At 41.0% G+C, this 25,583-nt stretch overlaps 1 protein-coding gene across 5 annotated transcripts in view; it reads left to right on the top strand.

Moving 5' to 3' along the window:
* efr3a (EFR3 homolog A (S. cerevisiae)) overlaps nt 1-25,583 on the top strand; it is a 255,404-nt gene that overhangs the window by 191,821 nt on the left and 38,000 nt on the right. For all 5 annotated transcript variants that reach the window (XM_041189698.1, XM_041189697.1, XM_041189696.1 and 2 more), the window contains 4 exons: nt 1,032-1,107; nt 6,639-6,800; nt 8,199-8,330; nt 21,311-21,375. In XM_041189698.1, coding sequence (XP_041045632.1) covers nt 1,032-1,107; nt 6,639-6,800; nt 8,199-8,330; nt 21,311-21,375 — 435 coding nt within the window. The remainder of the gene's footprint in view (nt 1-1,031; nt 1,108-6,638; nt 6,801-8,198; nt 8,331-21,310; nt 21,376-25,583) is intronic.

The following is a 25,583-nucleotide window of genomic DNA, read 5'->3' as shown; positions in this document are numbered from 1 at the left end:
CTTTCTTTCTGCTCGCCAACTGAACGCTCGTCTTCTCCACGCTGTTTATATCCCCATTCCTGGTTTCATGTTGTCCCTCTGCTCACTGACTCAATATGTGTAATAACAGCTTTCATATGACAATAATGATTGGTTTCTCATTGATCATGTGTCTGGTGTTCAAAATTACAACAATAAAAATTGGCGCTTGGGCAATCTGCATGTTAAAAAATGCGTTGAAGTACAAAGCGCACAAACTATAGCAATTAAGTTGACAAGTTCCCTCTTTTTTCACAACTCCATGGAAAATATACTTAAATTTCAGAGAGGCATTTTATGCAATCGAGCAAATACTGTTCTGCTTGATAGTGAATACTAATGATAGGTAAAAGTCCAGACGCTATGTAAGTGCAAATTGGTTTGGTTGGTAGGATAACCCTGCTTTAGATAGAAATTAAAGCAAAGCATGCTGGAAATGCACAGCAGTTGGTTCAAAATCTGAAAAAAGTAATAAACAGATCAAATGTGACATTCAACAGAAAAACTGTTGTCTGACACAGCAGTGCTGTTGTATTACACCACTATAAAACATATGCAGGTATCAAACCAGTACCAGCAGAATAGACAGGTTTATTAGAGCTAGTCATAAGTATAACACTAAAGTCTAATCTTATAGTATGCCAGTATAGTGTTGAATTGTAATACCTCGCAAAGGTATTTTGGTTGGAGGCACTGCTGCATTTTCAATATTATACATTATATAATTGTTGTGCATTGTTTAAAGATCTACAGTTCCATTTATATTTTGGGAATGCTCTTTGTACATAGTAATGGTCTACCAACAAATTAAATGTGTTTTCTTTAATTTCATATAAAGGTTTGTACTTGCTGGCATCATTGGTACAAAAGCAACTATGTCACTAGGCTAGTCAGATACAACCATAATTAAAACAATATAAAAATTATTTCAAAAACACATTTGAGATCTATGATATTGTTTATGTTGAAGTGCTATACAATTATCCACTAGTATTGTCATTCTGTTTTATTAGAATCATCCCTGATGTTTCAGCGTTGAAGATAAAAAGAGACAAGAGCTCAAAGCAGGACATAAGTTTCATGAAAAAGGTAGTTAATGATGATATTATGCAGACTCATTTAGCTTATAAATGAGGAGCTAATTAAAAATGTTGAAGAAATTATTAATGCTTTGGTTAAGCCTTTAATCTAATAAACTGGTGGATTCTTACAGTTCCTCAATACATTTATGATATTCTAAAGACAATTTGTTAGATTGATCCTTAACAATTCTAGTAAAAATCCTGAAAATTACTAGATTTATTTTTCGCCAATGGTGTATTTTTTTTATATTTCTCTCTTTTTGTTTGCTCTTTTCTCCTGTCAGCATTGACATCTTGATTGAGTATGGTTCCACAAATATTGGCTGTTCTCCTGTTCCTTGATGTGAGAGTCCTGACAAGCTGTGACCATTGGATAAAAATTAGCAAAAATGATTGCATTACATTGAGTTTTACAGCATGGAAACAGACCATTTGGTCAGCAGATCTATGTTGGTGTTTATGCTCCACACGTACCTCCCCCCATCTTACTTCATTGCATCCTATCAACAACCATCTGTTCTTTCTTCCTTATGTACATGCCTAGGTTCCCTTTAAAGGCATCTGTGCTATTTATCTCAATTACTTCGTAATTGCAAGTTCCACATTCTAACCACTGAGGAAAGAAATTTTTCCTGAATTCATTGCATTTTTAATGATTTATTTTACTTATGGACCCAAAAAAGGGGAACATCTTCACTACATCTAATTTTAAAGATTTCTATCTGGGCACCCCTCAGCCTTGTCTTTTTGTGGAGGCTGCTATAACAACTCAGTAAGAACTTTATGATCCTGCAGTTGACTTCTGAATCATTCAGCTGCGTTCTTAGTCTCGGATTTCAGAAAGTGATTCTTTTCAGAGTTCTGTACAAAGTTCAAGCTAGCTGGTCCTATTACGTATCTTGTCATCAAATGGCATTTCCTTGCTGATGGCCAATCTGCAGAGAGAGTGAAGTTTAATTCCCCTTACAAAAAAATACAATGACCAAATGACTGCAGGCTGTTGGACAGAACTTAGCAACAGATAGACAGATTGTCTTATTATATTTACTTGATTGAGGGGATCTGGTAACAAATTTCAAAGAACTCAATTATTGCAGACCCTCCTCTGCTTAACGGTTGAAAAACTCTCTTCAGCTAGACATTTAACTTGGCTTGCAATTACTTACAAATATCATGAGACAAACCAATAGGAAAGATGACTTTAGGTCGTTTGGCAGCCTACAAGGAAAAATCTATCCTTTGTTCTCAACTTTACTGGAATCCAAAATCATAGGGCAGGACCTTTAGCTTGGCAGATGGGCGAGGCCCGACCTGACCAAGCATGAAATGACGCACGATGACGTTGGCCGAGCATCCCAACGTCACCACGCATTCGCGTGAGTTCAGTTGGCAGGTGCCACCAGAGCCGACAGCTTTCCTACCAACAATTAAAAGGCCTATTAAATTAAGTTATCAATTGTGCTTAATTTTTCACTGCCCGTTCAATCTAACTGTTGACAGGCAGGCGAAAAGGCCAAGTGGCCTTTGCATTTTTTTAGAAACCTCATCCACAGGTGGGATGAGGTTTCCAAAATCAAATGCAAATGAAATAAAAACTTTAATTTAAAAACATGTCCTTGCTCATGTGACAGTCACATGAGGGGACATGTTTCATTAAATTTTTCTGTTCTTTAATAATTTTTTGTATATATTCTTCATCTCCCTGAGGCAGCTCCATGCCTTGGAGATTATTCAGCACTCTTTCGCACGCATGCACGAAGTTCGCGCTAGGCCTGCTTGCCGTCCTCCCCTAGCACTGCCGCTCGCGTATCACGCAATTGGCCTGCCAATGTGAAATCATGGTGCGCTGTCTTTCGCGGTCGGCTTCCTGACCATCCCTTGCCAATCCTGCACGCCAAGGGCAAAATTCTGCCCAAAGAGACTAGTGGATTAAATGAGAGTAGCAATTGCACAGATGAATTGAATGTCTATATTTTGAGAGTATTGTCAGGCTCCCTCTGTGATGGTGGTTGATGGCACACCAACTAGACCTCTGCCTATTTTCAGAAAAAGAATTATTCTGAAATTCTGTACTGAATAGAATGGATAAAGGTATACACTCCTCTTCTCCTGTCAGGTGGAATTCTGCTTATTGTTTGCAGAAGATCTGTTATAGCATAGTTGAACGTCATGAAATTTTGTTTGTGCATTGGCACTCCTATGCTTCTCTCCAAATCTTTTGTACTGCTAACAGGCACCGATGAAAATTGTTTTGGTTACATTTACCTCTAATGCTATCTCTGGCACCTAATATTTTGATAAAAGCAACATATATACTCTAGACAGAACTTTACGGTCCCCCGTTAGTGGGTTTGTCAGCCTGAAGGGTCTTGTAAAATTCCCTAGGTGGCCTTCCCACTGCCCTCGGCCCCAGTTGAGGCCCTCGAGCAGCTAATTATTGGCCACATAAGGGCTGCTTCCTGCATGGCATCAATTTTGAGGCTAGTGGGAGACATTCAAAGCCCAGCAGGTCATTCTAGGGCCTCAGACAGGAAGCGGTGTGGAGTGTGTCTCCCTCAAGAGCCTCCTTTCCACATTGGGGCTCCCCCTTGCCCCCTTCTTATTCTCCCTCTCTCTACACCCACCCTGGGTTTGACCCCAGCCTCTCCATCAAGACTCCGCTCGTCAGAGCATTAAATAGCTGTGGGGAGGTGCTTTGATCCGCTGTGTCTTTGGGGACAAGGTGGGAAATCCTGGCATCCGAAAGATCCTGCCCCTAGAAAATATATCCTCTTGTACTGACTATGCAGTACATTTTGAGGAAGTGTGGTAAAAGCAAAAGCTCCATGAATTTTTTTTAAGCAATTGGATGCTGAACTGAGGGTACTTTTCTAGGATGATTGTACAAAGATGATCTTCCTCATTGCGAATTACCTTATGATCAGCTGAATGTTTGGTAAGCTTTTGATTATTGGTATAATTTAAACCTGAACCTTGAGCAGCTAAGAGATAATTAAACCATAAAGATTAGCCTTTGATTAATAATGTGCATGATTTGGTTATGGTAGGAAGTGTTCATAATTGATTATACGTAGCATTTTTCCTGTTACAAATTTGACATTGATGAGCTTACAGCACTGGATACAATTTTTTAAACTGAACAACAGGAAAAGTTACCAAAGGTGTATGCTCTGCTAATTTATAATTTAAGTAAACAATAAAAACTTAATTTCATTATTGTCCTAAACCACATGGACTGCAATGGTTCAAGCAGGCAGCTCACCACCACCTTCTCCAGGGCAATTAGGGATGGGCAGTAAATTCTGGCCTAGCCAGCGGCACCCACATCCCATGAATGAATAATAAAAAAAAAATCATCTGCACACCTCCCTTTTATCATTGGTAATGATTTAAACAAAATTTGGCTCAAAGAAGGTAATTTGCCCACGGTTTCAATTGTGTAATGAGTCAAGGCTTAATTGCTGGATTGCTCAGGATAATGAGAAAAATTTTAATTCAGATTTCTAATAATAGAATCTCATATTTTAAAAATAATCAGAAGGCAACTGCCCGAAATCTTGAAAGTGTAGATTCTAGATGCACATACAATTTTCATCAAACTTAATTTTTTGCTAAGTAATGAGTTGTGACTATAATGAACTTCCGTTTTTCCCACGAGATCTTTGTAAAACTAGTTGTTGGAAGCTTTCCCCAGAGTCCCTGTCCCAACATGTATTTAGCACAATAAAAAAATCACTGCTAATATTAGTTGTACCTAAAAGAATGATGAATTGAGCGTCATGAGGTTACTGTACGCTGCTGATTGGTCTGTCTCTCCCAGTTGAGTGCCCTCAAACAACCTTTACCTGCTACTCCTGCCAAGCGTGAGCTAATCATGGCATTCACTGATCTTGACAGTGAGGAGCTTACTCTAAACAGAAAAGAAAAACTGGCTTCCATTGGCCTCATCTGTGAACATTCTCAAATAGTATAAACACAGGTAATCAAGGTTTCATTTTGCTCCCATTACCATGCTAATTCATCACAAACCAAGGATTGCCAAAGGATAAAATAAATCTAAACCATACATATCAAGCACGTTTCTGTTACGTGTTATTCTTTATTCAATGAAGCATATGATGAAACTCAAACTTACCTTCTTTACTTCAGAGGTTGGGAACTCTGATTCCTGACAAACCTCAGGCCTTTCAAGCGCATGCCAACTGGGAACTGGCCGCACGTGCACAGCCCGTGTATTTTTTGTTCTTCAGGCCAATGATCAGCCCCATGCGCCTGCAAAGAAGGAAGAACGGCACAAAAGGGAAGGCTAAATAACGTGATACAAAGGGCCATGGTTAAGTGAGTGTCCCAGAGAGCAGGACACTAGAGGGGGACAGGAAGAGGTTCCAAAAGGAAGTCCCAGGTAAGAGACAAAGATAGATCAGAAATGAATCCAGTTAAGTTAAGCTCAAAGAAAGGAGCAAAGAAATAAGCTGAGTTAAAGAAAGAGCTGCAGGGAGCAGACTTTGAGTGAAGTGGGCTCAAGAGAAGTCCTCAACATCCAAGAAGGCAGCCAAAGGTTGGTGACTCCATGCTGTGGGCCACTGGGGCAAAGGTACCCCTTTGGATCAGTGATGTTCTGCGTGGTATGGCCGAAGATCTGAAATCGTGCTTGGAAGGTGACACTTCAGTGTACTCGGAAATGCAGGGGAAAGAAATGTCTGAAGACGAGATTGAACCCCTGTAAGGTGGGCCATTTTTGAAGCTGTCCAAGTGGGAACGACTTTTGGAAACTATTCCAAGGCGAAATCTTCAAATGTGGAGATTGGAAACCCTCGTGAGAAAGACAAAGTTTCATTGAGATTGATTAGCTCACTATGTGACAAAACACTAGGTAGGTTGTTGCAAAATCCATGGAAACTGGCTTGGGTCTCATCTGTCATTTATTGTATAGTGTGGTGTGTCTGACCATGGTTTGCCTGTGTATTCAAATATGCCTCATACTTACCCTGAATGTCAGAGTAAAAGATGGATGTTCTAAATTGTTTTAACTTTCTGAGCTTGTATAGTATAGTTTGTTGACAACTCATGGAATCTTTTGGCTTTAGTCACTTTGTAAGCATCTTGAATCTCAAACTTCGTTTGCTTTAAACAAAATATTATTGGTTTCTAACCGGATCTCCTCCCCCCCCCCACACACACACACACACACACACACACACACACACACACACACACACACACACACACACACACACACACACACACAAACACCACCACCCCGCCCCGCCCAACGCCCTCCAAACCAATGACCTGGGGTCTGCCGAGGATAATAACGAGCATCAGTGGAGAAATGATTTGACAGTTGAAGGTTCGTGTGCTGGGATTTGTTTTAGCATACTTTCAGTGTAATAATTTGAATTATCAGAAGTACACTGTAGTCATTGAGTCTCCTTACTGCATTTATTGTTGTAATACTTAAGTACATTTGCGGATGAAAATTAAAACTTTTCTGATCATGCTGACCTTGAACTTTAATCTTCTGGCATTTGTTTTCAGCAAGGACAGCAGTTGTACAGACACATTTATATGGGTTGTAAAGAAGATGATAATGAACAGAAAAACTTTGAATCTCTTTTTGTTGCTCTTTCACTCATCACAATTGAACTGGCCAATGATGAAGTGATCATAGACTTGATTCGGCTTGCTCTTGGCATACAGGTACTGTAAACAGTTGAAGTGTATAGTTACATGTTTGGAAAGAGTTACTTTGTAATTAGCGACCTTTCAATATGTTGACGTTAATGCAGATTAGCTTGTTGGTCATAATTGCACTATGCAATGAAACCAGCTAATCCCTATGTTAATCTTGTAAACCTTACAGTTACAGTCAAAATTTACCTGTACAGAATGAAATTAATTGTTAAAAAGAGCTGAACTTCTGACTTATAGTTTTCCAATTCAGGACATTGAATCAGGTCAAGCTATTGTTATATTAGGAACCTAGGCTAAGATTTTCCGCAATGGGCAAAATTGGTGGACTAGTTACAGATTGCGCTCAAAAGTTGTGCTAGTTTTAGTTGTTTCTCAAGTGTCCATTCAAACAAATTTGCACATTGCTGAACATAAAATCTTCCAAACCAGTGCAATTGGGCAGTGTTTTATAAGATATTTTTTTTCAAATTTGAATTTGAAGAAAATTCCTTCACGTACTTGAGTGGTAAACTGGTGCAATTTTAATAATACAGATGAAAATTGGTTAATCACAAAAGGTAAGCATTTTAAATTGGTGGCCCAACACCTGTGAATAAGCTGATTTTAAATAACCAGAAAATACTTTTAAAAACTACACAACCTTTTTCTAATTCTCAAAGGTGAAATTAGTGCTTTTGTGCTTAAAAAGAATGTTTAATTAGAAGAACCTCTTTGAAGGTCCACAAATGGGTTCAATTAGCAGAAGCTCTCCATGGTAATTAATTCAATTTGGAATCAGGGCAGCCTGATTTTTTTTTTAAACTAGCACAAAAAAAATCTCAAAACCTCAATTTGCACTGGACATAATTTGCAATTAGAATTCCTCAATCTTTTGCACTGGCTTGACCGATTTTTGGGTGAACCAGTGCAACCGAGAGGGAACTACAAGCCCAAAAGTACAGTTTCACAGAACTTTGGGTGATTTCATTGTTTTTCGATACTTCTTGAAGACGAGTGTTTGGAAAAAATGTTTGTAATAACTTCTGGTGGGTGATAACTATAGATTTGGTAATTTGTTTGAAAATTACTCCATATTTTCCTCATGATAGTAACTGTTTTTAGTCATCTTTTTTCACTGTTTGCTAATACATATGTACAACAGTAACCATTCCATCAAAAGCAATGCATCATTGAGTTAATTTTGTTCAGGAGAAAATTTCCATAATTCACTTGTGCCTGTGACATTTGTAAGTCATGCTTTTCATATTGGAATTCAGTGTTGCATTACCATACATCAGAAGTAAAATATTAACTTGCTGTACCCTTTCTGATTTACAACAGGTCACGACTTCAGGAGCACATTCTAAAAAGATTTCATAATTGCTTTACTTCAAATTTCACTCTTTTATTCACATTTTACTCTAGGACTTAGCTGTTAGTAATGAAGATAACCTACCCGTTTACAATCGTTGTGCCATATTGGCTCTGGTGGCTGCGTACTTGAATTTCCTGAGTCAGATGATTGCAGCACCAGCTTTCTGTCAACATGTTAATAAGGTTAGTAGTTTAATTTTAATAGTTGCAATTTAGGCTTATATGAAGCACAGACATTTGACTAAGATACCAGAGGATTACTGGTGCCCACAGAACAAAATGAGTCATTGACTTCAGGAGAGAGGTTTTTTTTTATTGGCAGGATGGTATTTTGTATTTCAGATTTTGTATCACAAGGTAAGTCTGTTGGGCTTTATCAATGTAAGAGGATCTGCTGTGCAATATCTAGTGAGGAAGGAAGTGCCATCCCAGCCTTCCAATCCACATGCCTGGCAGGTGGAGAGCAACAATGGCTGCCACCCAAATTCCTGCTGAGCTCAGGTGGGAGTTTGATCTACATTATGGAAATTGAAACCCATGAGTATAATCTCTGAACCTCAGGTGTCCGTGGCATGTGTGCTTGCCAATTACTCAAGCGCCCCCTGCCAATCACCCCTCCATCCTCCAGCATGCACCAATCCCACAAAATTATACTTCTAATTGCTGCTTTATAGAGGGAACTTTGGCAGCCATTACTTCAGAATTTCTCCTATGTTGGCTCCTTTTACTTGTTGCAAACCTGAGAGCTGAATATAATTATTAATCTGATCCAGAAATGGCAAATTTTAGCCCAGTGTTAATCCATTCGGGAGTTTACTTGAGCAGAAATTGTAGCCCAAGATATGCAATAGGGAACTGTAAAATAGCCAAGAAATGAATAGCTTGTGACTATTGATCCAGATAACTGGGCAGCATTCTTTATCAGATCTTCCATTTCTTAAAAGTTATATTCTACAATTTCTAGTTCTTGACCTCTGTGTTGAACTTTATAGTACACAGTACAAGACAACTCATTAAGGCACAAGGTACTGGATGTAATTCCAGTTAATACAACTGTCACAATGATATTCCCTATATAATTAATTTGATATATAATTGGCTGGTTTCACATATTAGTCTTTTTTAAAAAGGGACATTTCACAGAAAACATAGACACTGACTTCAGGTGGCTGCCAATTTGCATCTGTGTAGCCGCAGTGCATTTCATGGAGAGGTTGGGTCTATTGACCTCCCTGGAGGTGTGAAAAGCTTCCTACCTGCCCCATTCAAATGGAAGAACGAATCATTCAGGGGCTAATTGCTGGAACATTAAAAATGAATCACCTCAGCTATCACAGTGGCTAAGAGGAGCTGTGCCAGATATAAGCTGATCAACTTCCTTTTAGAATATAACTGACATGGTGAGAGGTTATGTGAGATACAACCTTTTGTGTGGATGCTTGAGTTTGGGTTTTGGCAGAGATATCCTAGCTGCTGGACAACATGGCTGTCTTTTGCCATATTTCTTTCTCTCTACAATGTTCCATCCGTGCATTGAACCCTCTCTTGCTGAGTTGTGTGTGTCTACATTCCTACAGCGAGACTCTACTGAAAGTCATTGGATTTGTACATCAGTATTTCCAGGAGGAAAGAGACATACCAGCCACAACTTTAAATCAGTGGCCCTAGCTGAAGGACCCATGCCTCTGGATACAATCAGTGAATCTTTATTGGCTTCCCTTTAATCTGTGCTTTAACTTAGACAAGTTTAACCTCTGATACTCTGTAAAGTTGTAATTTTTTCCTGCATGCTTGGAGTTTGAGTGTGTGTTTATGTGCTTTAGTGAGAAGTAAGACACATTTGTACGTTTTCAATATTTTTAATATGTTTACCTGGGTGGGTTTTAGTAAAATAAAACTAACCCCTTCACGTGTTTAACTCGAGAGTTATGGCTTAATTCTTTTAATTGCACATAGTCAAGTACATATTGAACTGGCAATAAATAATACTTTTCAAAATTGAAAGCCTCTGCTATAACCAGTCTATTCCTCCCAACTTGGTTGTAACAGAAATTTGGAGGCTAACATCCAAGATTCAAACCCATAGACTAACGAGAAATTAGCAGTGGGAACTAAATTAATCCCTAGACATAATTTGAAAAAAAACTCCAGTACAGGTTTTTTCTTTTAGTACTACAGTACTAACAGGATGTCCACTTTCAAAGCTAGTACTTTTCTAGAACCGGTTGAGGTAACTTAGAACTGTTTAAAGGCCCTATCCCTTGAAGAATTGAAGAGTGTGGCTAGGCATTTTAACCATTTCTGAACAAAAAATGGGAAATCTGAAATTCAGAAGCTTGTGGCCAGCAATCTTAAAATTGAATTGGGACAACCAGTGATAAGCACAAAACAGGAAACAGATAAGCTAGCTTTAACAAAGTACAGCTTGAACAGAAAAGACTAGAGCTAGAATTCCAGGCTAGGAAAGAGAGAGAAGAAAGAAAAGGAGAAAGAGGGTGAGAGGAAAGGTAATGAGAAGGAGCATTCCAAAGAGAAAAGGAGAATCAAGAGATAGAAAAAAAAAAGGGAATTTCAATAAAAACTACTTGAGCTGAGAGAGGAGAACCCCACTGTACCAGGGAAGGCACCACTGGCAGGGGAGTGGGCTACTCAGGGGCAAGTGCTGAACTCTTTAAAATCTCCCAGGCAATCCCAAAGCTCGGAGGGAGATGTGGAAGCATTTTTCATCTCATTTGAGAAATAGAGAGTTCGATGCTGCTAATGCAAAGTAGGTTAACAGGCAAGGCACACAAGGTTTATGCCATGTTGTCTGGTGAAATTTCAGCAAACTATGAGGTGACTAAGCAAGCTATCCTCAGTGCTTATAAGCTAGTGCCCGAAGCTTACAGGCAGAAATTCCAAACGTTTGTAACAGCCCAAACAAACCTGCATCAAGTATGAAAGGGTCAAGCAACTTTCTTTTGAATGCTGGATACATACACTTAAAGTAGTGACCACCTATGAAAGCCTCAGCAAGATGATTGTCGAGTTCAAATACTCTGTTCCGATTTACATAAAGATCCATGTGGAAGAAAAACAGATTGAGAGCCAGGCAAGCGGCAACTCTGGCCGATAATTGAGTTCGACCACAAGTGCTGCCCCAAAGGAAAACCTTCCCAAGTCACCCTCAAAGGCCTGAGAAGGATAGAAGATGGGAGCATAAAAGGAGGGTGGACAGCCAGGGATGAGAAGGGAAAACTGACAACACGGGGCTATCCCCACGCACCCCCCACCCCACAACGGCCCTCGGGCCAAAAAGGAAGGTGCTGAGAATAAGAATGATGCCCGAACACCTGTGTGTTTCCGTTGCAACAAGGTGGATCACCTTCAAGCTGATTGCTGGAAGTTACAGGGAAAATCCATAGGATTTGTGGGGATACACCAGACTAATGCAGGAAAAGGGGCCCTGACAGAGAGCACAGCAAACAAGGCTGTGGCTTTAATCATGCCAGTAAACCCCAGTAAAAACACCACAGTGTGCAGGAGAAGCTACTAAAATCCCTGGGAGTTACCTGGATTTTTTGTCTAACGGAAAAGTGACCCCATATCCAGGTAAGCCTATTGTCATACAGAGGCCCTCCAGACACTTCTGCTTGCACACGAGCAGGAGAGAGACCTCATCCTGAGTGAGACACAGCCAGAGTGAGTATGGGTATTGGCAATTTGGTGCACAGTGGGAATTCGGTGCAATGGGGAAGAGGTGCTCTTTGCATTTTTTCTTTGCTATCCAACTTCTTAAATCATCAGGGAGTGGTCTTGCCCTGCTATAGCAGTGGAGGCTACAAGGGAGAGAAATGACTGGTAAGTAATGGGTAAGGTTGGGTAAGTATTTACGACTTTTATCGCTTATAGTTTAAGGTCTTTTTGTGGTTTATAGTTTGTATATTCTATATTAACGAGGATCAGTAAAGAAGGGCCCTAAAGTAATTGATTTAAAAGGTTTAATTTAAAGGGGTAAGTCATGACAGGAGAGCTCAAAGCCGTGGTGTGCTCCTCATGCTCCATGTGGGAAGCCGGGGATATTCTCAGTGCCCGGAACCAGTATGTGTGCAGGAAATGTGTCCAGCTGCAGCTCCTGGAAGCTCTGGTTTCAGAGCTGGAACAGTGGCTGGGGACACTGTGGAGCACCCGCAAGCCTGAGAGCATCATGGATAGCATGTTTAGAGAGGTGGTCACACTGCAGATGAAGGGACTTGAAGGAATGGAATGGGTGACCACCAGGCAGTCCAAGAGAAACAGGCAGGTAGTTCAGGAGTCCCCAGGGCTACCGCTTGCAAATCAGTATTCCATTTTGGAGGCTGATGAGGGCGCTGATTCCTCCAGGGGGTGCAGACAGAGCCAAGCTTCTGGCACCACAAGCAGCCTGTCTGTACAGGATGGGAGGAAGAGCAATAGTAATAGGGGATTCCATAGTCAGGGGAACAGACAGGCACAACTGTGGCCAGCAACATGACTCCAGGATAGTGTGTTGCCTCCCTGGTGCCAGGGTCTGGGATGTCACTGAGCGGCTGCAGGGCACCCTGAAGGGGGAGGGTAATAAGGCAGTGGTCATTGGACAATGACATAGGTAGAAAGATGAATGAGGTCTTGTATCAGGAATTCAGAGAGCTAGGCAGTAAACTAAAAAGCAAGATCTCTCAGGTTGTAATCCCTGGATTGATCCCAGTGCCACATGCTAGTGAGTTCAGAAATAGGAGAATAGCGCAGATGAATATGTGGCTTAAGAGTTGGTGCAGGAGGGAGGGTTTTAGATTCCTGGATCACTGGGACCGTTTCTGGGGAAGGTGGGACCTGTACAAGCGGGGCAGCCTACATCTGAACCAGAACGGGATTAACATGCTTGCGGGTGGGTTTGCTAGTGCTGTTGGGAGGAGTTTAAGCTAATCCGGCAGGGGGAAGGGCCACAGAATGTTAGCAGAATAGGGACACATCATAATACAGTAAAACAATCAAGTCAGAGGGAGTATAGCTGCATTAAGTTTCAAGAGAGTAAGGCAGGGCTGGATGGCCTCGACTTTAATACCAGGAGTATTACAGGTAAGAGTTAAGGGTGAGGATTGACATGTGGAATCATGATATGGTGACCATCAATGAGACATGGTTGAGGGAGGGGCAGGATTGGCAGCTCAGCATTCTGGGATATAGAATCTTCAGGCGAGACAGGGAAGGGGGTAAAAGAGGAGGAGGCATTGCATTATTAGTTAAGGAGTCGGTTACTGCAGTAAGGAGAGATGATATCTTGGAGGGGGCATCAAATGAAGCAATTTATGGAGTTGTATAAAAACAATAACAATAGGGTAATTATATTAGGTGATTTCAACTTTCCCAATATCAATTGGGATAAACATTTTGTTAAGGGCTTGGATGGAGTGGATTTCTTGAAATGTGTACAGGAGAACTTTTTAGGTCAACATGTAGAGGGTCCAACAAGGGATAGCGCAGTGCTGGACCTAATTCTGGGAAATGAAGCCGGACAGGTGGCTGAGGTGGTGGTGAGGGAGCATTTTAGTGATAGCGACCACAATATGGTACAATTTAAGCTTGTTATGGACAAAGAAATAGACAAGTTGCAAAAAAAATTTCAGATTGGGGGAAGAGTGGATTTTAGTAAAATAAGGCAGGATCTGGCCAAGGTAGACTGGGAACAACTACTTGTAGGGAAATCTACAGAAGAGCAGTGGGGGCGGAAATGGGGAGGGTACAGGCTCAACATGTTCCTTCTAGGGTGATAGGGAGTAACAAGCCCAGAGAACCATGGATGACCAGAGATATTCAGGATACGATGAAAAGGAAAAGAGAGGCTTTTAGCAGGTACAAGGGGAGCAAATCAGTGGAGGCATTTGTGGAGTACAGAAAGTGTGGGGTGGAGCTTAAGAAAGCAATTAGGAGAGCAAAGAGTGAATATGAGAAAGCTCTGGCTGGTAAAAGTAGAGAAAATCCCAAGATATTCTATATCAGTGGGAAGAGGATAAGCAGGGCAAGAGTAGGGACCAAGGGGGAAATCTATGGATGGAGCCTGAGGACATTGGTAGAGTGTTGAATGAATACTTCACATCCATCTTCCTCCAAGAGAATGAGGATGAAGGTATGGAACTCGGGGAGAGAGGCTGCGAGGTACTCGAGCAAATTGATATAGGGAGTGACAAGGTGTTGGAGGCATTGGCAGGCTTAAAAGTGGACAAATCTCCAGGTCTGGATGATTTATGCCCCAGACTGCTGAGGGAGGCAAGGGAGGGGATCGCAGAGGCTCTGACCCAAATTTTTAATTCCTCTCTGGCCACAGGGGAGGTGCCAGAGGACTGGAGGACAGCGGATGTGGTTCTGCTGTTTAAGAAGGGTTGTAGAGATAAGCCAGGGAACTACAGACCAGTGAGTCTCACATCAGTTGGAGGGAAAATATTGGAGAAAATTCTGAAGGAGAGAATCTATCTTCGCTTGGAGAGGCAAGGTTTGATCAGGCATAGTCAGCATGGCTTTGTCAGAGGGAGGTCATCCCTAACATATTTGATTGAATTTTTTGAGGAGGTGACCAGGTGTGTAGATGAGGGTAGTGCAGTTGATGCAGTTTATATGGATTTACACATGGGAGACTTATAAAGAAGGCAAATGCACATGGAATACAGGGTAATTTGATACGGTGGGTTCAAAATTGGCTTAGTTGTAGGAGACAGAGGATGATGACAGAAGGCTGCTTTAGTGACTGGAAGCCCCTGTCCAGTGGTGTACCACAGGGATCTGTGCTGGGTCCCCTATTATTCGTCATTTATATAAACGACATAGATGACTATGTGGGGGGTAGGATTAGTAGGTTTGCGGATGACACAAAGCTTGGCCAGTTGGTTAACAGTGAGGTTAAGTGTCTTGGGCCACAGGAAGATATAGACGGGATGGCCAAATGGGCAGATAAGTGGCAGATGGAATTTAACCCTGAAAAGTGTGAGGTGATACACTTTGGAAGGAGTAATTTGACAAGGAAGTATTCGATGAATGGCATGACACTAGGAAGTTATGAGGAACAAAGGGACCTTGGCGAGTGTGTCCATAGATCTCTGAAGGTGGAGGGGCATGTTAGTAGGGTGGTGAAAAAGGCATATGGGACACTTGCCTTTATCAATTGAGGCATAGATTACAAAAGTAGGGAGGTCATATTGGAGTTGTATAGAACGTTGGTGAGGCCACAGCTGAAGTATTGTGTGCAGTTCTGGTTGCCACATTATAGGAAGGACGTGATTGCACTGGAGAGGTTGCAGAGGAGATTCACCGGAATGTTGCCTGGGATGAAACATTTAAGTTATAAAGAGAGGTTGGATAGAGTTGGGTTGGAGCAAAGAAGACTGAGGGGCAACTTGATCGAGGTGTACAAGATTGAGGGGCATGGACAGGGTGGATAGGGAGCAGCTGTTCCCTTGGTTGAAGGGTCAGTCAGGACGGGACATAAGTTCAAGGTGCAGGGCAGGAGGTTTAGGGGGGAATATGAGGAAAACATTTTTACCCAGAGGGTGGTGACGGTCTGGAATGTGCTGCCTGGGAGGGTGGTGGAGGCAGGTTGCCTCACATCCTTTTTAAAGGACCTAGATGAGCACTTGGCACGTCATAACATTCAGGGCTATGGGCCACGTGATGGTAAATGGGGTTAGGTAGGTAGGTCAGGTGTTTCTCACATGTTGGTGCAGACTCAACTGCAGGGCCTCTTCTGCACTGTGTGATTCTGTGATTCTGCTAGGGAAGGACATGACCTTTCCTGCAGAGAGTGCATTGATGAACAGTCTCAGTGTGGGGTGGTATATGCCCATACCTTTATTTGGGTGTACATGCAACGTGACCTGTTTTCCTAACTGGTTATTGTTAGGATTGTCCATAATTTATCTGTGGTGGGGGCGAATGTGGTAGCTTCCCAGAAGTCTGAGGCCAAGGAAACGGTGCAGATACAGGAGAAGGCCCCTGGCATTTTTCCTGATTGTGCAGTGGCTCAGTCAATGGCTAAACAAGCCCTGTCAGAGGAAGCTGAATTGGCACCACAGAAGGATGACCCTGCCACCTGGCTAGCCAAAATCTTTTTCCAAGATTTAGGTGACTCAAAGGAAGTGGTTAGCCGGTCTTCCTTGGTCAAGGCTCAATAATCTGGCCTGCCGTTTAAAAAGTTAGCACAAAACGGCCCAAACTGAAGCTGAAGCAGATTGGAGTTCTGGAGTGTTATCATTTAAAAAATGGGGTGTTGATGAGGATGTAGTGAAATTCTGTAAAACATGCCACATGTTCCAGGCTGTGGGGAAGCCCCAATTTGTAATAAAATTGGCACCCCTAATTACCATACTAGCTTTTGGGAAACTATTCAGGAGCGTGTTGGTAGATTATGTGGGACCGCCTGCCGAGAACAAAAGGGGGCCATCTGTATATTTACACCATTTTGAATGTGACTACCTGGTTTCCAGGAGCCACCCCCCTGACAACTATTTCTGCCAAGGCAGTGGTGAAGTTAACTCAGTTCTTAGCCTAATACGGGCTGCTGGCTGAGATCCAGTTGGATCAGGGCTCAAATTTTATGCCCATAATTTTCCAAAATGTCATGGGTAATCTGGGTATAACCCAGCTAAAGTCCTCAGCCTACCACTCACAGGCACAACAGACTTTAGAATACCATCAGATCCTAAAGATGATGATCAGGGCACACTGCCATAAGTACCCCCATAACTGGGACAAAAGGCTGGGATTTGTCCTGTTTGCCACCAGGGCCTCAACCAATGCATTAATCCCTTTGAGCTAGTTTATGGACATGAGATGAGAAGTCCTCTTAGAGCAAAGGGAAGAACCTTCCATGTTTGACTACATATGTATTCCAGGAGTGGCTCACAAGCCTGTGATGTGGCTCGGAAGAACTTTGAAACCTCCCAGACAGCTATGAAAAGATGGGCAGCCAAGCATGCCAAGACCTGAACACTGTCCCTTTGCTGAAATGTATTAGTACTGCGGGGTGAACCATTGAAAGCTGGGTTCAGTGGCCCATACAGAGTAGAGAGGAGAATTGGCAATGTGGATTATCTAATTGACACCGCAGTAGAAAAGAGCAACGGTTGTGTCACATCATGTTAAACAGTATCACAGTCAAGAAGAGGGCAAACAAGCACAGGTTTGTCAGGCATCAGAACAGAGGAGAGCAAAAGGGGCAGTGAAAACAAGTTTTAGGGGGGCCTGGACGACTCCCAAATAGAACCCTCTACCATCTGGTCAGCTAACACCGAACTATTTCAATGGATCAGTAAGAGGCACATGGTCAGAGGGGAGACTTCAGCCTGAGTATGTTTGGAAATTTAGTTCAAAGTGGGAAAGAGGTGCTTTAGGTAAAGTTTACTGCAGGAAGTAAAGTGTGCTGAGTGAGGAGTTTGGTGAAGGGCGGGGAAGAGGTGCTTTTTCTTCTACTCTTTTTCAGTCTCCAGTATTTGATTTCCACTTTGGTGCAGCAGAAGTAGTAGGTAAACCAGTAACTGGTATTATTAGTTTTATCAGTATTTTAATATATTGTTTTATCAGTGTTGTAAAGTTTATTGGCAGTGCCAAAACTTATTGGGAGGCGTAGGCTTTATTGATTATAATTAATTAGCAATGACTAATTAATTAACACATACTGGAGATGGCAAGGCAGGTGATATGCTGTGATTACAGGCGATCGGCATTTCTGGATGCCGGTGTTATCCAGGGCAAACACATCTGCAGCAAGTGTTTGCAGCTGCAAGAACTTCGGCTCCGAGTTATTGAGCTGGACGTAGAGCTGCAGACACTGCGGCACATCAGGGTGGCAGAAATTTACCTGGACACTTCATTCCAGGAGGCAGTCATACCCCTTTAGGATAGGGTCTTCTGATTTGGTTAGTGGTCAGAGACAGGAGAGTGTGACTGCAAGCGAGGGAGGTGAGAGGACCTAGGGTGCAGGAGCCTCAGCCCTTGAAATTATCCAACAGGTGTGAGGTTTTTTTCAGATTGTTTGGAAGAGAGTGGGGGCTGCAGGGTGAGTAAGCAGACTGGCCATGGCACCATAGTACTGAAAGCCAGCCAAGCAGGGGGAGTTACAAGGAATGTAGTGGTAGTAGGGGGCAGTATAGTCAGAGGGATTTACACCGTTCTCTGCAGCAAAGAGCGTGAGTCCAGATGACTGTGTTGCCTGCCCGGTACCAGGGTTTGGGACATCTACTCAGGGCTGGAGAGGAACATGTAGTGGAGGGGGAGGCCCCAGTCATCGTGGTCCATTTTGGTACCAACAACATAGGCAGGACAAAGAAGGGAGGTTCTGCATAGTCAGTATAAGGAACTTGGCACCAAATTAAGAAGCAGAACCTCAAAGGTCGTAATCCTTGGATTATTACCTGAGCCACGTGCAAATTGGTATAGGGAAAATCAGATTAGGGAGCTGAATATGTGGTTCAAAGGCTGGTGTGGGAGAAGTGGGTTCCGGTTCATGGAGCACTGGCACCAGTACTCGGGAAAGTGGGATCTGTACTGATGGGACAGTCTACACCTGAACTGTGTTGGGACCAGTGTTCTTGCAATCTGTATAACTAGGGAAGTAGAGAGGATTTTTAACTAAGTTGTGGGGGCAAGGGATCAAATTTGGGATGATGTGGTAAATCAAGGAGTACAGACAAGGCAAAAGAGAAAGGTACTATTACGGGTAATGAAAAACTGACCAAAAATCTAACAGTAAATCAACAGATGAGAATCGATGAGAAGGACTCTGAGAAGGATGAACCACCAGTGATTAACAAAGGCAGTCAAGGAGAATATTCAATCAAAAACTAAGGCATACAATGTGGCACAAACTAATGGTAGGCCAGAGGATTAGGATATTTTTAGGAACCATCAACAGATGGTTAAAAAGCTAATAAAGAGGGAAAAAATTGATTATGAAAGTAAATTGGCAAGAAATATAAAAACAAACAGCAAGAGCTTCTACGGGTATTTAAAAAGAAAGAATAGCTAAAGCGAGTGTGGGACCATTGGAGGATGCGACTGGAGAATTGATAACAGGGAAATGGCAGATAATTTAAACCAATATTTTGCATCGGTCTTCACGGTGGAGGACGCTATAAACATTCAGGATAAGCAAGAAGCTAGTTGGAGGAAAGATCATGTAACAGTCTCTATCACGAGTAACCAAGTATTTGAGAAACTAATAGGACTAAAGGCAGACCAGTCGCCAGGACTTTAAAGGAAGTGGCTATAGAGATAGTGGAGGCATTGGTGAAATATTCCAGAAACTCACTGGATTCTGGGAGGGTCCCAGCGGATTGGAAAACTGCTAATATGATGCCCCTGTTCAAGAAGGGAGGCTCGGTGGTCTTATTCCTGAATTCAGAGATGCATCTCAAACATACCAATTGAAAATACAGGTTATGACAATTGTTTCAAGTTTCCCTCTGGGGTTTAAGCAACTCAGCCTTTACCAACTGCTGTGTCATAACACAGACCACAACCCCTTGACCTTTTGTGAAGAAATGCAAAACCCAAAATGCAAGGCTATTTTGATTGATTTACTGTTTCAGCCCTATCACCTAAAGAGTACCCACATTGCAGTGATAAACAAGGATAGCTGATGCTTTATCCAAACTGTAGCTCAGTTTAGAATTAGCTTGGCACCAAAACTACAATAGAGCATAGCAATAACAGATTGAAGTGTGAATGAAAGCAAAATATTGCAGATGCTGGAGATCTGAAATAAAAACAATTGCTCGAAAAACTCAGCTGGTTTGGCAGCACCTGCAGAGAGAGCAACAGAGGTAATGTTTCTAGTCCAGTGTAACTCTTCTTTGGAATTGTGAATGGGTATGCATGTTTTTGGGTTTTTTTTCACATAGTAATGAAATGTGCCTACAAGTCACATAATGAAATGTGATAAGGTGTCATGAAGATGTGCTATATGGACTTAATTTGTTATTGTATCAATTGTTTTCACCTATTAAACTTTTTAAACAAAAAAGGGACATTTCATTGAAAAACAAAGGCTCTGACTTAAAATGGCTGCTAATTTGCATGTGTGTAGCCACAGTCCATTTCATGGAGACATAGGGCCCGTGGAAGCCTCAATAGACAATGATTTTCCTGGAAGTGTAAAAGCTTCCTTCCTATCTCATCCAAATGGAAGAATAAACCATTCAGGGGTTAATTGCTGGAACATTAAAAATGAATCATCTCAGCTTTCACTGGCTAAAAGGTGCTGTGCCAGACATGAGCTGATCAACCTCCTTTTAGAATATACAACTGAAGTGGAGGGATGTCATGTGATAGAACCTTGTATAGATGCTTGAGTTTGGGATTTGGTAAAGATGTCCTAGCTGCTGGAGAGTAGGGTTGTCTTTCACACTTTCTACGTTATTCCATCCATGCTTTAAACCCTGTTTTGCTGAGTTAAAAGTGCCTACATTCCTACAGCAGACAGACTTTCTATTGAAAGCCATTAGATTTCTACAACAGTGTTTCCAGGAGGAAAGGGACATACCAGCCATGAGTTTAAAACAACAGCCTCAGCTGAAGAATAAATACCTCCAGATACAATCAGTGAATCTTTGTTGACTTTCCTTTTTTTAAATCTGCATTTAAGCTTGGCCAAGTTTAACTTCTGATACTCTCTAAATTTGTATTTGTTTCTACATGCTTGGGGTTTGAGTGTGTGTTTGCACATGTTAGTGGGAGGTAGGACATATTTGTACATTTTTACTTGGGGGTGGGTTTTAGTACAATAAAACCAACCCCTTTATGTATTTACCTCAAGAATAATGGCTTAATTCTTGCCAACTGCACACAGTCAAGCCCATTCTGAATTGGCAGTACATCATTCTTTTTAAAATTCAAAGCCTCTGCTATAACCAAAAGGGAAGTGGGAAAAGAGAGGAACCAGTCTATCCCTCCTGACCTGGTCATAACACACCCCATCCACAGTGCTAGAACAGCATTTCTGGGTATCATTTGCATATTTACAAATGAGAACTAAACAGTCCACCAATGTAACATGTATATCATCTTACCCAGATTCAAGTAGATTTCATCTGGTAGAATTAGGAGTTTAGTTTCACGTTTTTGGCTGATGTATGGAATGTCCCTCTTAAAAAATACATCATACCTTTGTTTTTTTCAAGGTGATTGAAGTGAGAAACAAAGAAGCACCATATCTTTTGCCTGAATATATCAGAGAAAAGTATGGGTAAGTTTGATTCTTTGTAAATCAAAATGAATTCTTGTGTTTATTTTCACCGATGGGAGTTATGTTTTGTGGACCAAACTGACCAGATCTATCCAAATCTTGGTTTTAATCATCAATTTAAATATAAAATTAATTTTGGTAAAACTGTAATGCAATGTTCAGAAAGGAATTGCGCAATGTTATGAAACATTGAACGTGATTCCTGCTTGCACGTAATTTTTTGAGTATCATGGAGAAATATTGTGTTAAGTTCTTTATGTACTTCAATTATAGAAATAATACTGAAGGTCAGAACTTAATAGTTGAAGTTGGATTTAGTCCATATAGATGCAGATTTAGCTTAAATAACTTATGGATGTTCACTCACCAAATATGTCGTTAAAAGATTATGAACATACAAAAATGATGGACTTGGTAGAATGGTCAGCTGATTTTTTATCCTGCTCATTTAATTGCAAATAAGCATCCTGGTGCTTCTACCCACTAGGAACCGTGTTATCTCATAGTTGTAAAAATCCTGAGCCAATTCAAAAAAAGAATTTTGGAAAATGCTTATCTGACCACCAAAGGTGATCAGAACAAGTTCCAGGAGACCACAATGACTGAGGCACATCACCAAATGATCTACATACGCTTTGTATAGAGTGTCCCTGGCCCTTGTGTCAGATCTCCCATCTGACCATTTGCAGAATTTCTGCTCTCATTGCATGAGTCAGCAGCTTGTCCCAGTAGATCAATCACCTTTTGTGACTAAAAGACCATCTGACATCTAACCTAATTTCCTGCTTGTGTATCTTGTACATCATGTCCCATTCTCTGGATGAGACCTAAACAAGGTGCTGTCCATGTATGTTATAATGCTCTTCATTTTATATTATATACTACACCCTAGTACTTGATTAGCCTTTTACAAAAGCCTTGCAGCAGATTGCAAATCTTTAGAGACTTATGAACAATAAAACTTAAATTTCTTTCCAAAGCAACAGATGATAGTTTGGATCCCTGCAGGTTATGTACATATTTGGCATTGCTGCTAACATGCATAACACTGAGCAACCTTAAATGCCATCTGCCAGATGAAGATCCATATCCTCATTACATCTAGATCTAATTATGGTCTGCCTTCAACTAGGGTTGCTAAAATCTATTTTGATATTCACATTGCATATCATACAAATACAGTATAATAAATAATGACCTTCCAATACCTTGAGCAACTATTTAATATAACTTAAAGGTATCATTAACTATTTGCTGAAATGTAGAAAATTATTTACTAAGTTGATATTTACTGTTTCCAAGAAGTCACATTTGACTTGAAACGCTAACTGTTTCTCTCGCCACAGATGCTGCCAGACCTGCTGAATATTTCCAGTACATTCTGTATTTATTTCAGATTTCCAGCATCCACTGTATTTTGCTTTCATTTTTATGCTTGTTAAACTTGTCTGAGTTAATCTGACACCAGTTCTCATAAAGACCTGGAAATATTGTACATGCAAAAAAAGTTAGTTGATATTTTTTAATTTTCAAATTCACCAATTATTCATCTGTGAAGTTTGAACAATAGGAGAAATATTGGTTTGCATTTTGTTGCCAATTCTTTAATACATATTCCAAAATATATACTCTACATATAGGCATAGTAATTACCTAAACAATTAGAGAAGCGCACAATATCTTCCTTTTGTTTGCCCTATAATAGCCCAATGCCTCCAATGGAACTTTGTCATCTATTGCAAGGGGAATAGAATATATAATTAGGAAAGTTTTACTGCAGCTCTAACAGGACATTGGTGAGACATGTCTGGAGAACTGTGTGTAGTTTTGCTCTCCATACTTAAGGAATAATATAATTGCATTAGAAACAGTTCAGAGAAAGTTCATCCGACTGATTCCTGAGATGAAGGGGTTATCTTATGAGGAAAGGTTGGACAGGTTGGGCCTGTATCTATTGGAAATTAGAAGAATGAGTGGTGATCTTATTGAAACATATAAGATCCTGAGGGAACTTGGCAGAGTGGATACCGAGAGTTTGTTTCCTCTTATGGGAGGGACTAGAACTAGGGCACGCAGTTTAAAGATAGGTCTCCAATTTAAGATGGAGATGAGAATTTTTTCTGAGGTTGTTAGCCTGTGGAATTCCCCTTCCCGGAGAACAGTGGAGGCAGAGTCATTGAATATTTTTAAGGTTAAGTTAGATAGCTTTTTGATTGACAAGGGAGTCCAAGAGTAGCAGGAGTAAACAGGAAAGTAGAGTTGAGGCCACAGTCAGATCATCCATGATCTTATCAAATGGCAGACCAGGCTTGAGGGGTCAACCAACCTACTCCTCATCCTAATTAGTATGTTTGTAATAGCAATTCTACTGATATATATTTTCATCAATTCTTTATCCTGACTCAAAGTATTTGCATTTTTACAAATGGTTAACAAGTGAAGATATTTGTTTGTGTGTAACTTGAAATTCCATTGAAGCATGAGAAATGGTTGAGAATTTTGCCATTGATTTGAGTGTGGGGGCAAGTCATGTGATGAAACCTCCAGAATACATTTAATCACAGTTGACAACCCTATCAAGAGGCAAGAATTAGATGAACGTAGATATCTTGGAGGCTGTGGGGCTGGGAGAGATTAACGATAGAAAGAAGTAAGGCCATGAATGAAGGGAATTGAAAGTAAGTATGAGAATTTTAAAATCAAGACATTGACTAACTGGGAACCATTGTAAGTCATTGAGCACAGGCATGATAGATGAACAGGATTTGGTGCAAGTTAGGACATGGGCAGCAGTGCTTAGAATCTCTCAGGTTTAGGGAGTGTAGAATGTAGGAGACCAGCCAGGTCGAGAGTTGGAATAGTCAAGTCTAGAGGTAACAAAAACATAAATGAAGTTTTAGCAGCAGATGAGCTGAGACGGTGCGAAGTTGGGTGATATTAGGGAGGTGAAAATGGACCATCTTGGTAAGGTGCAAATTTGTGGATGGAAGTTCATCTTGAGGTCAAATATGTCAGCAAAGTTGTTAACAGTCTGGCTTCGTCTCAGACAGTTGCCAGCAAGAGCAGTGGAATTAGTAGTTAGGAAACAGTTTGGAGTGGATACTGAAAACAAATGTTTTTAGTCTTCATAATATTTAATTGGAGGAAATTCTTGCTTATTCAGGACAGGCCTATTAATTAGGCAACAGTGGAGTCATCGAGAGGGATTGTGGTGAGCTAGAGCTGGGTGTCATCAGCGTACATGTGAGAATTAACACTGTGCTTTCAAATCATTATCACTGAGGAGCAGCATGTAGATAAGAAATAAGGAGGTGTGGGGGGAGGTGCGCTAGGACAAATTCTTGGTGGACACCAGAGTAATAAGTGTGGGAGCGGAAAGAGAAACCATTGCAAGTAATACAATTATATAGGTAAGAATGGAATATCAAAGCCACATGAGAGCAGCAGCACCCAACTGGACAACAGTAGTGAGGTGTTGAAGGGGGATGTGGTCAACCATGTCAAAGGCAGCTGGCAGTTCAAGAAGGTCAAAGAGGGATAGTTTATTTTTGTCACAGTCACATAAGATAAGTTGACAAAGTTTGAATGGTCTGGTTCAGCCTCAGGTGGTGACCTGGAAAAAGAGTAGAGTCAGTGGTTTGCGGTGGGGACTGAAAACAATGGCTTCATTCTTCCCAGTATTTAGTCGGACGACATTATTGCTTACCCAGCGCTGGATGTTGGACAAAGCAGCATGACAAATCAAACAGTGGAGGGGATCAAGAAGGGTGCTATATAAATGCAAGTTGTTGATGATAGAGAAATTAAGCACAATTAATAACTGCTACAAATCTTCAAAACAGCCAAGATTCTTTTACATCCTCTTATTTTTTTGCTGTATCCTTGTGTTCTTAAGGGAAGAGATCTAATCTAGTTAGTTTCAAGAATACATTCTAATTCAGAAAAATTTCAGAATTTTCTGGTGTGGTGACATTGACTCTATTAATGAAAGCTTGATTCTTAGATGTTTAGCTATAAAAAATAAAATATCGCTCTTCCTTCCAAACAGCATTCAATGTCTTAGATGTCTCTTAGATGTTTGTCTTTAAGTTATTGAATTCTAGATGTAGGTCTCTTTATTATAATTTATAGTTGTGATTTTTGCTTTTAAACATTTTAATCATAAGCAAACTTGATCCTACTTAGTTGCCTATGTAGCTTCATGCAAA

The sequence above is a fragment of the Carcharodon carcharias genome, chromosome 6 (genome assembly GCF_017639515.1).
Source record: "Carcharodon carcharias isolate sCarCar2 chromosome 6, sCarCar2.pri, whole genome shotgun sequence".
NCBI lineage: Eukaryota > Metazoa > Chordata > Chondrichthyes > Lamniformes > Lamnidae > Carcharodon > Carcharodon carcharias.
The sequence above is the reverse complement of the archived record's forward strand: the minus strand, read 5'-3'. Positions and strand labels throughout refer to the sequence as shown.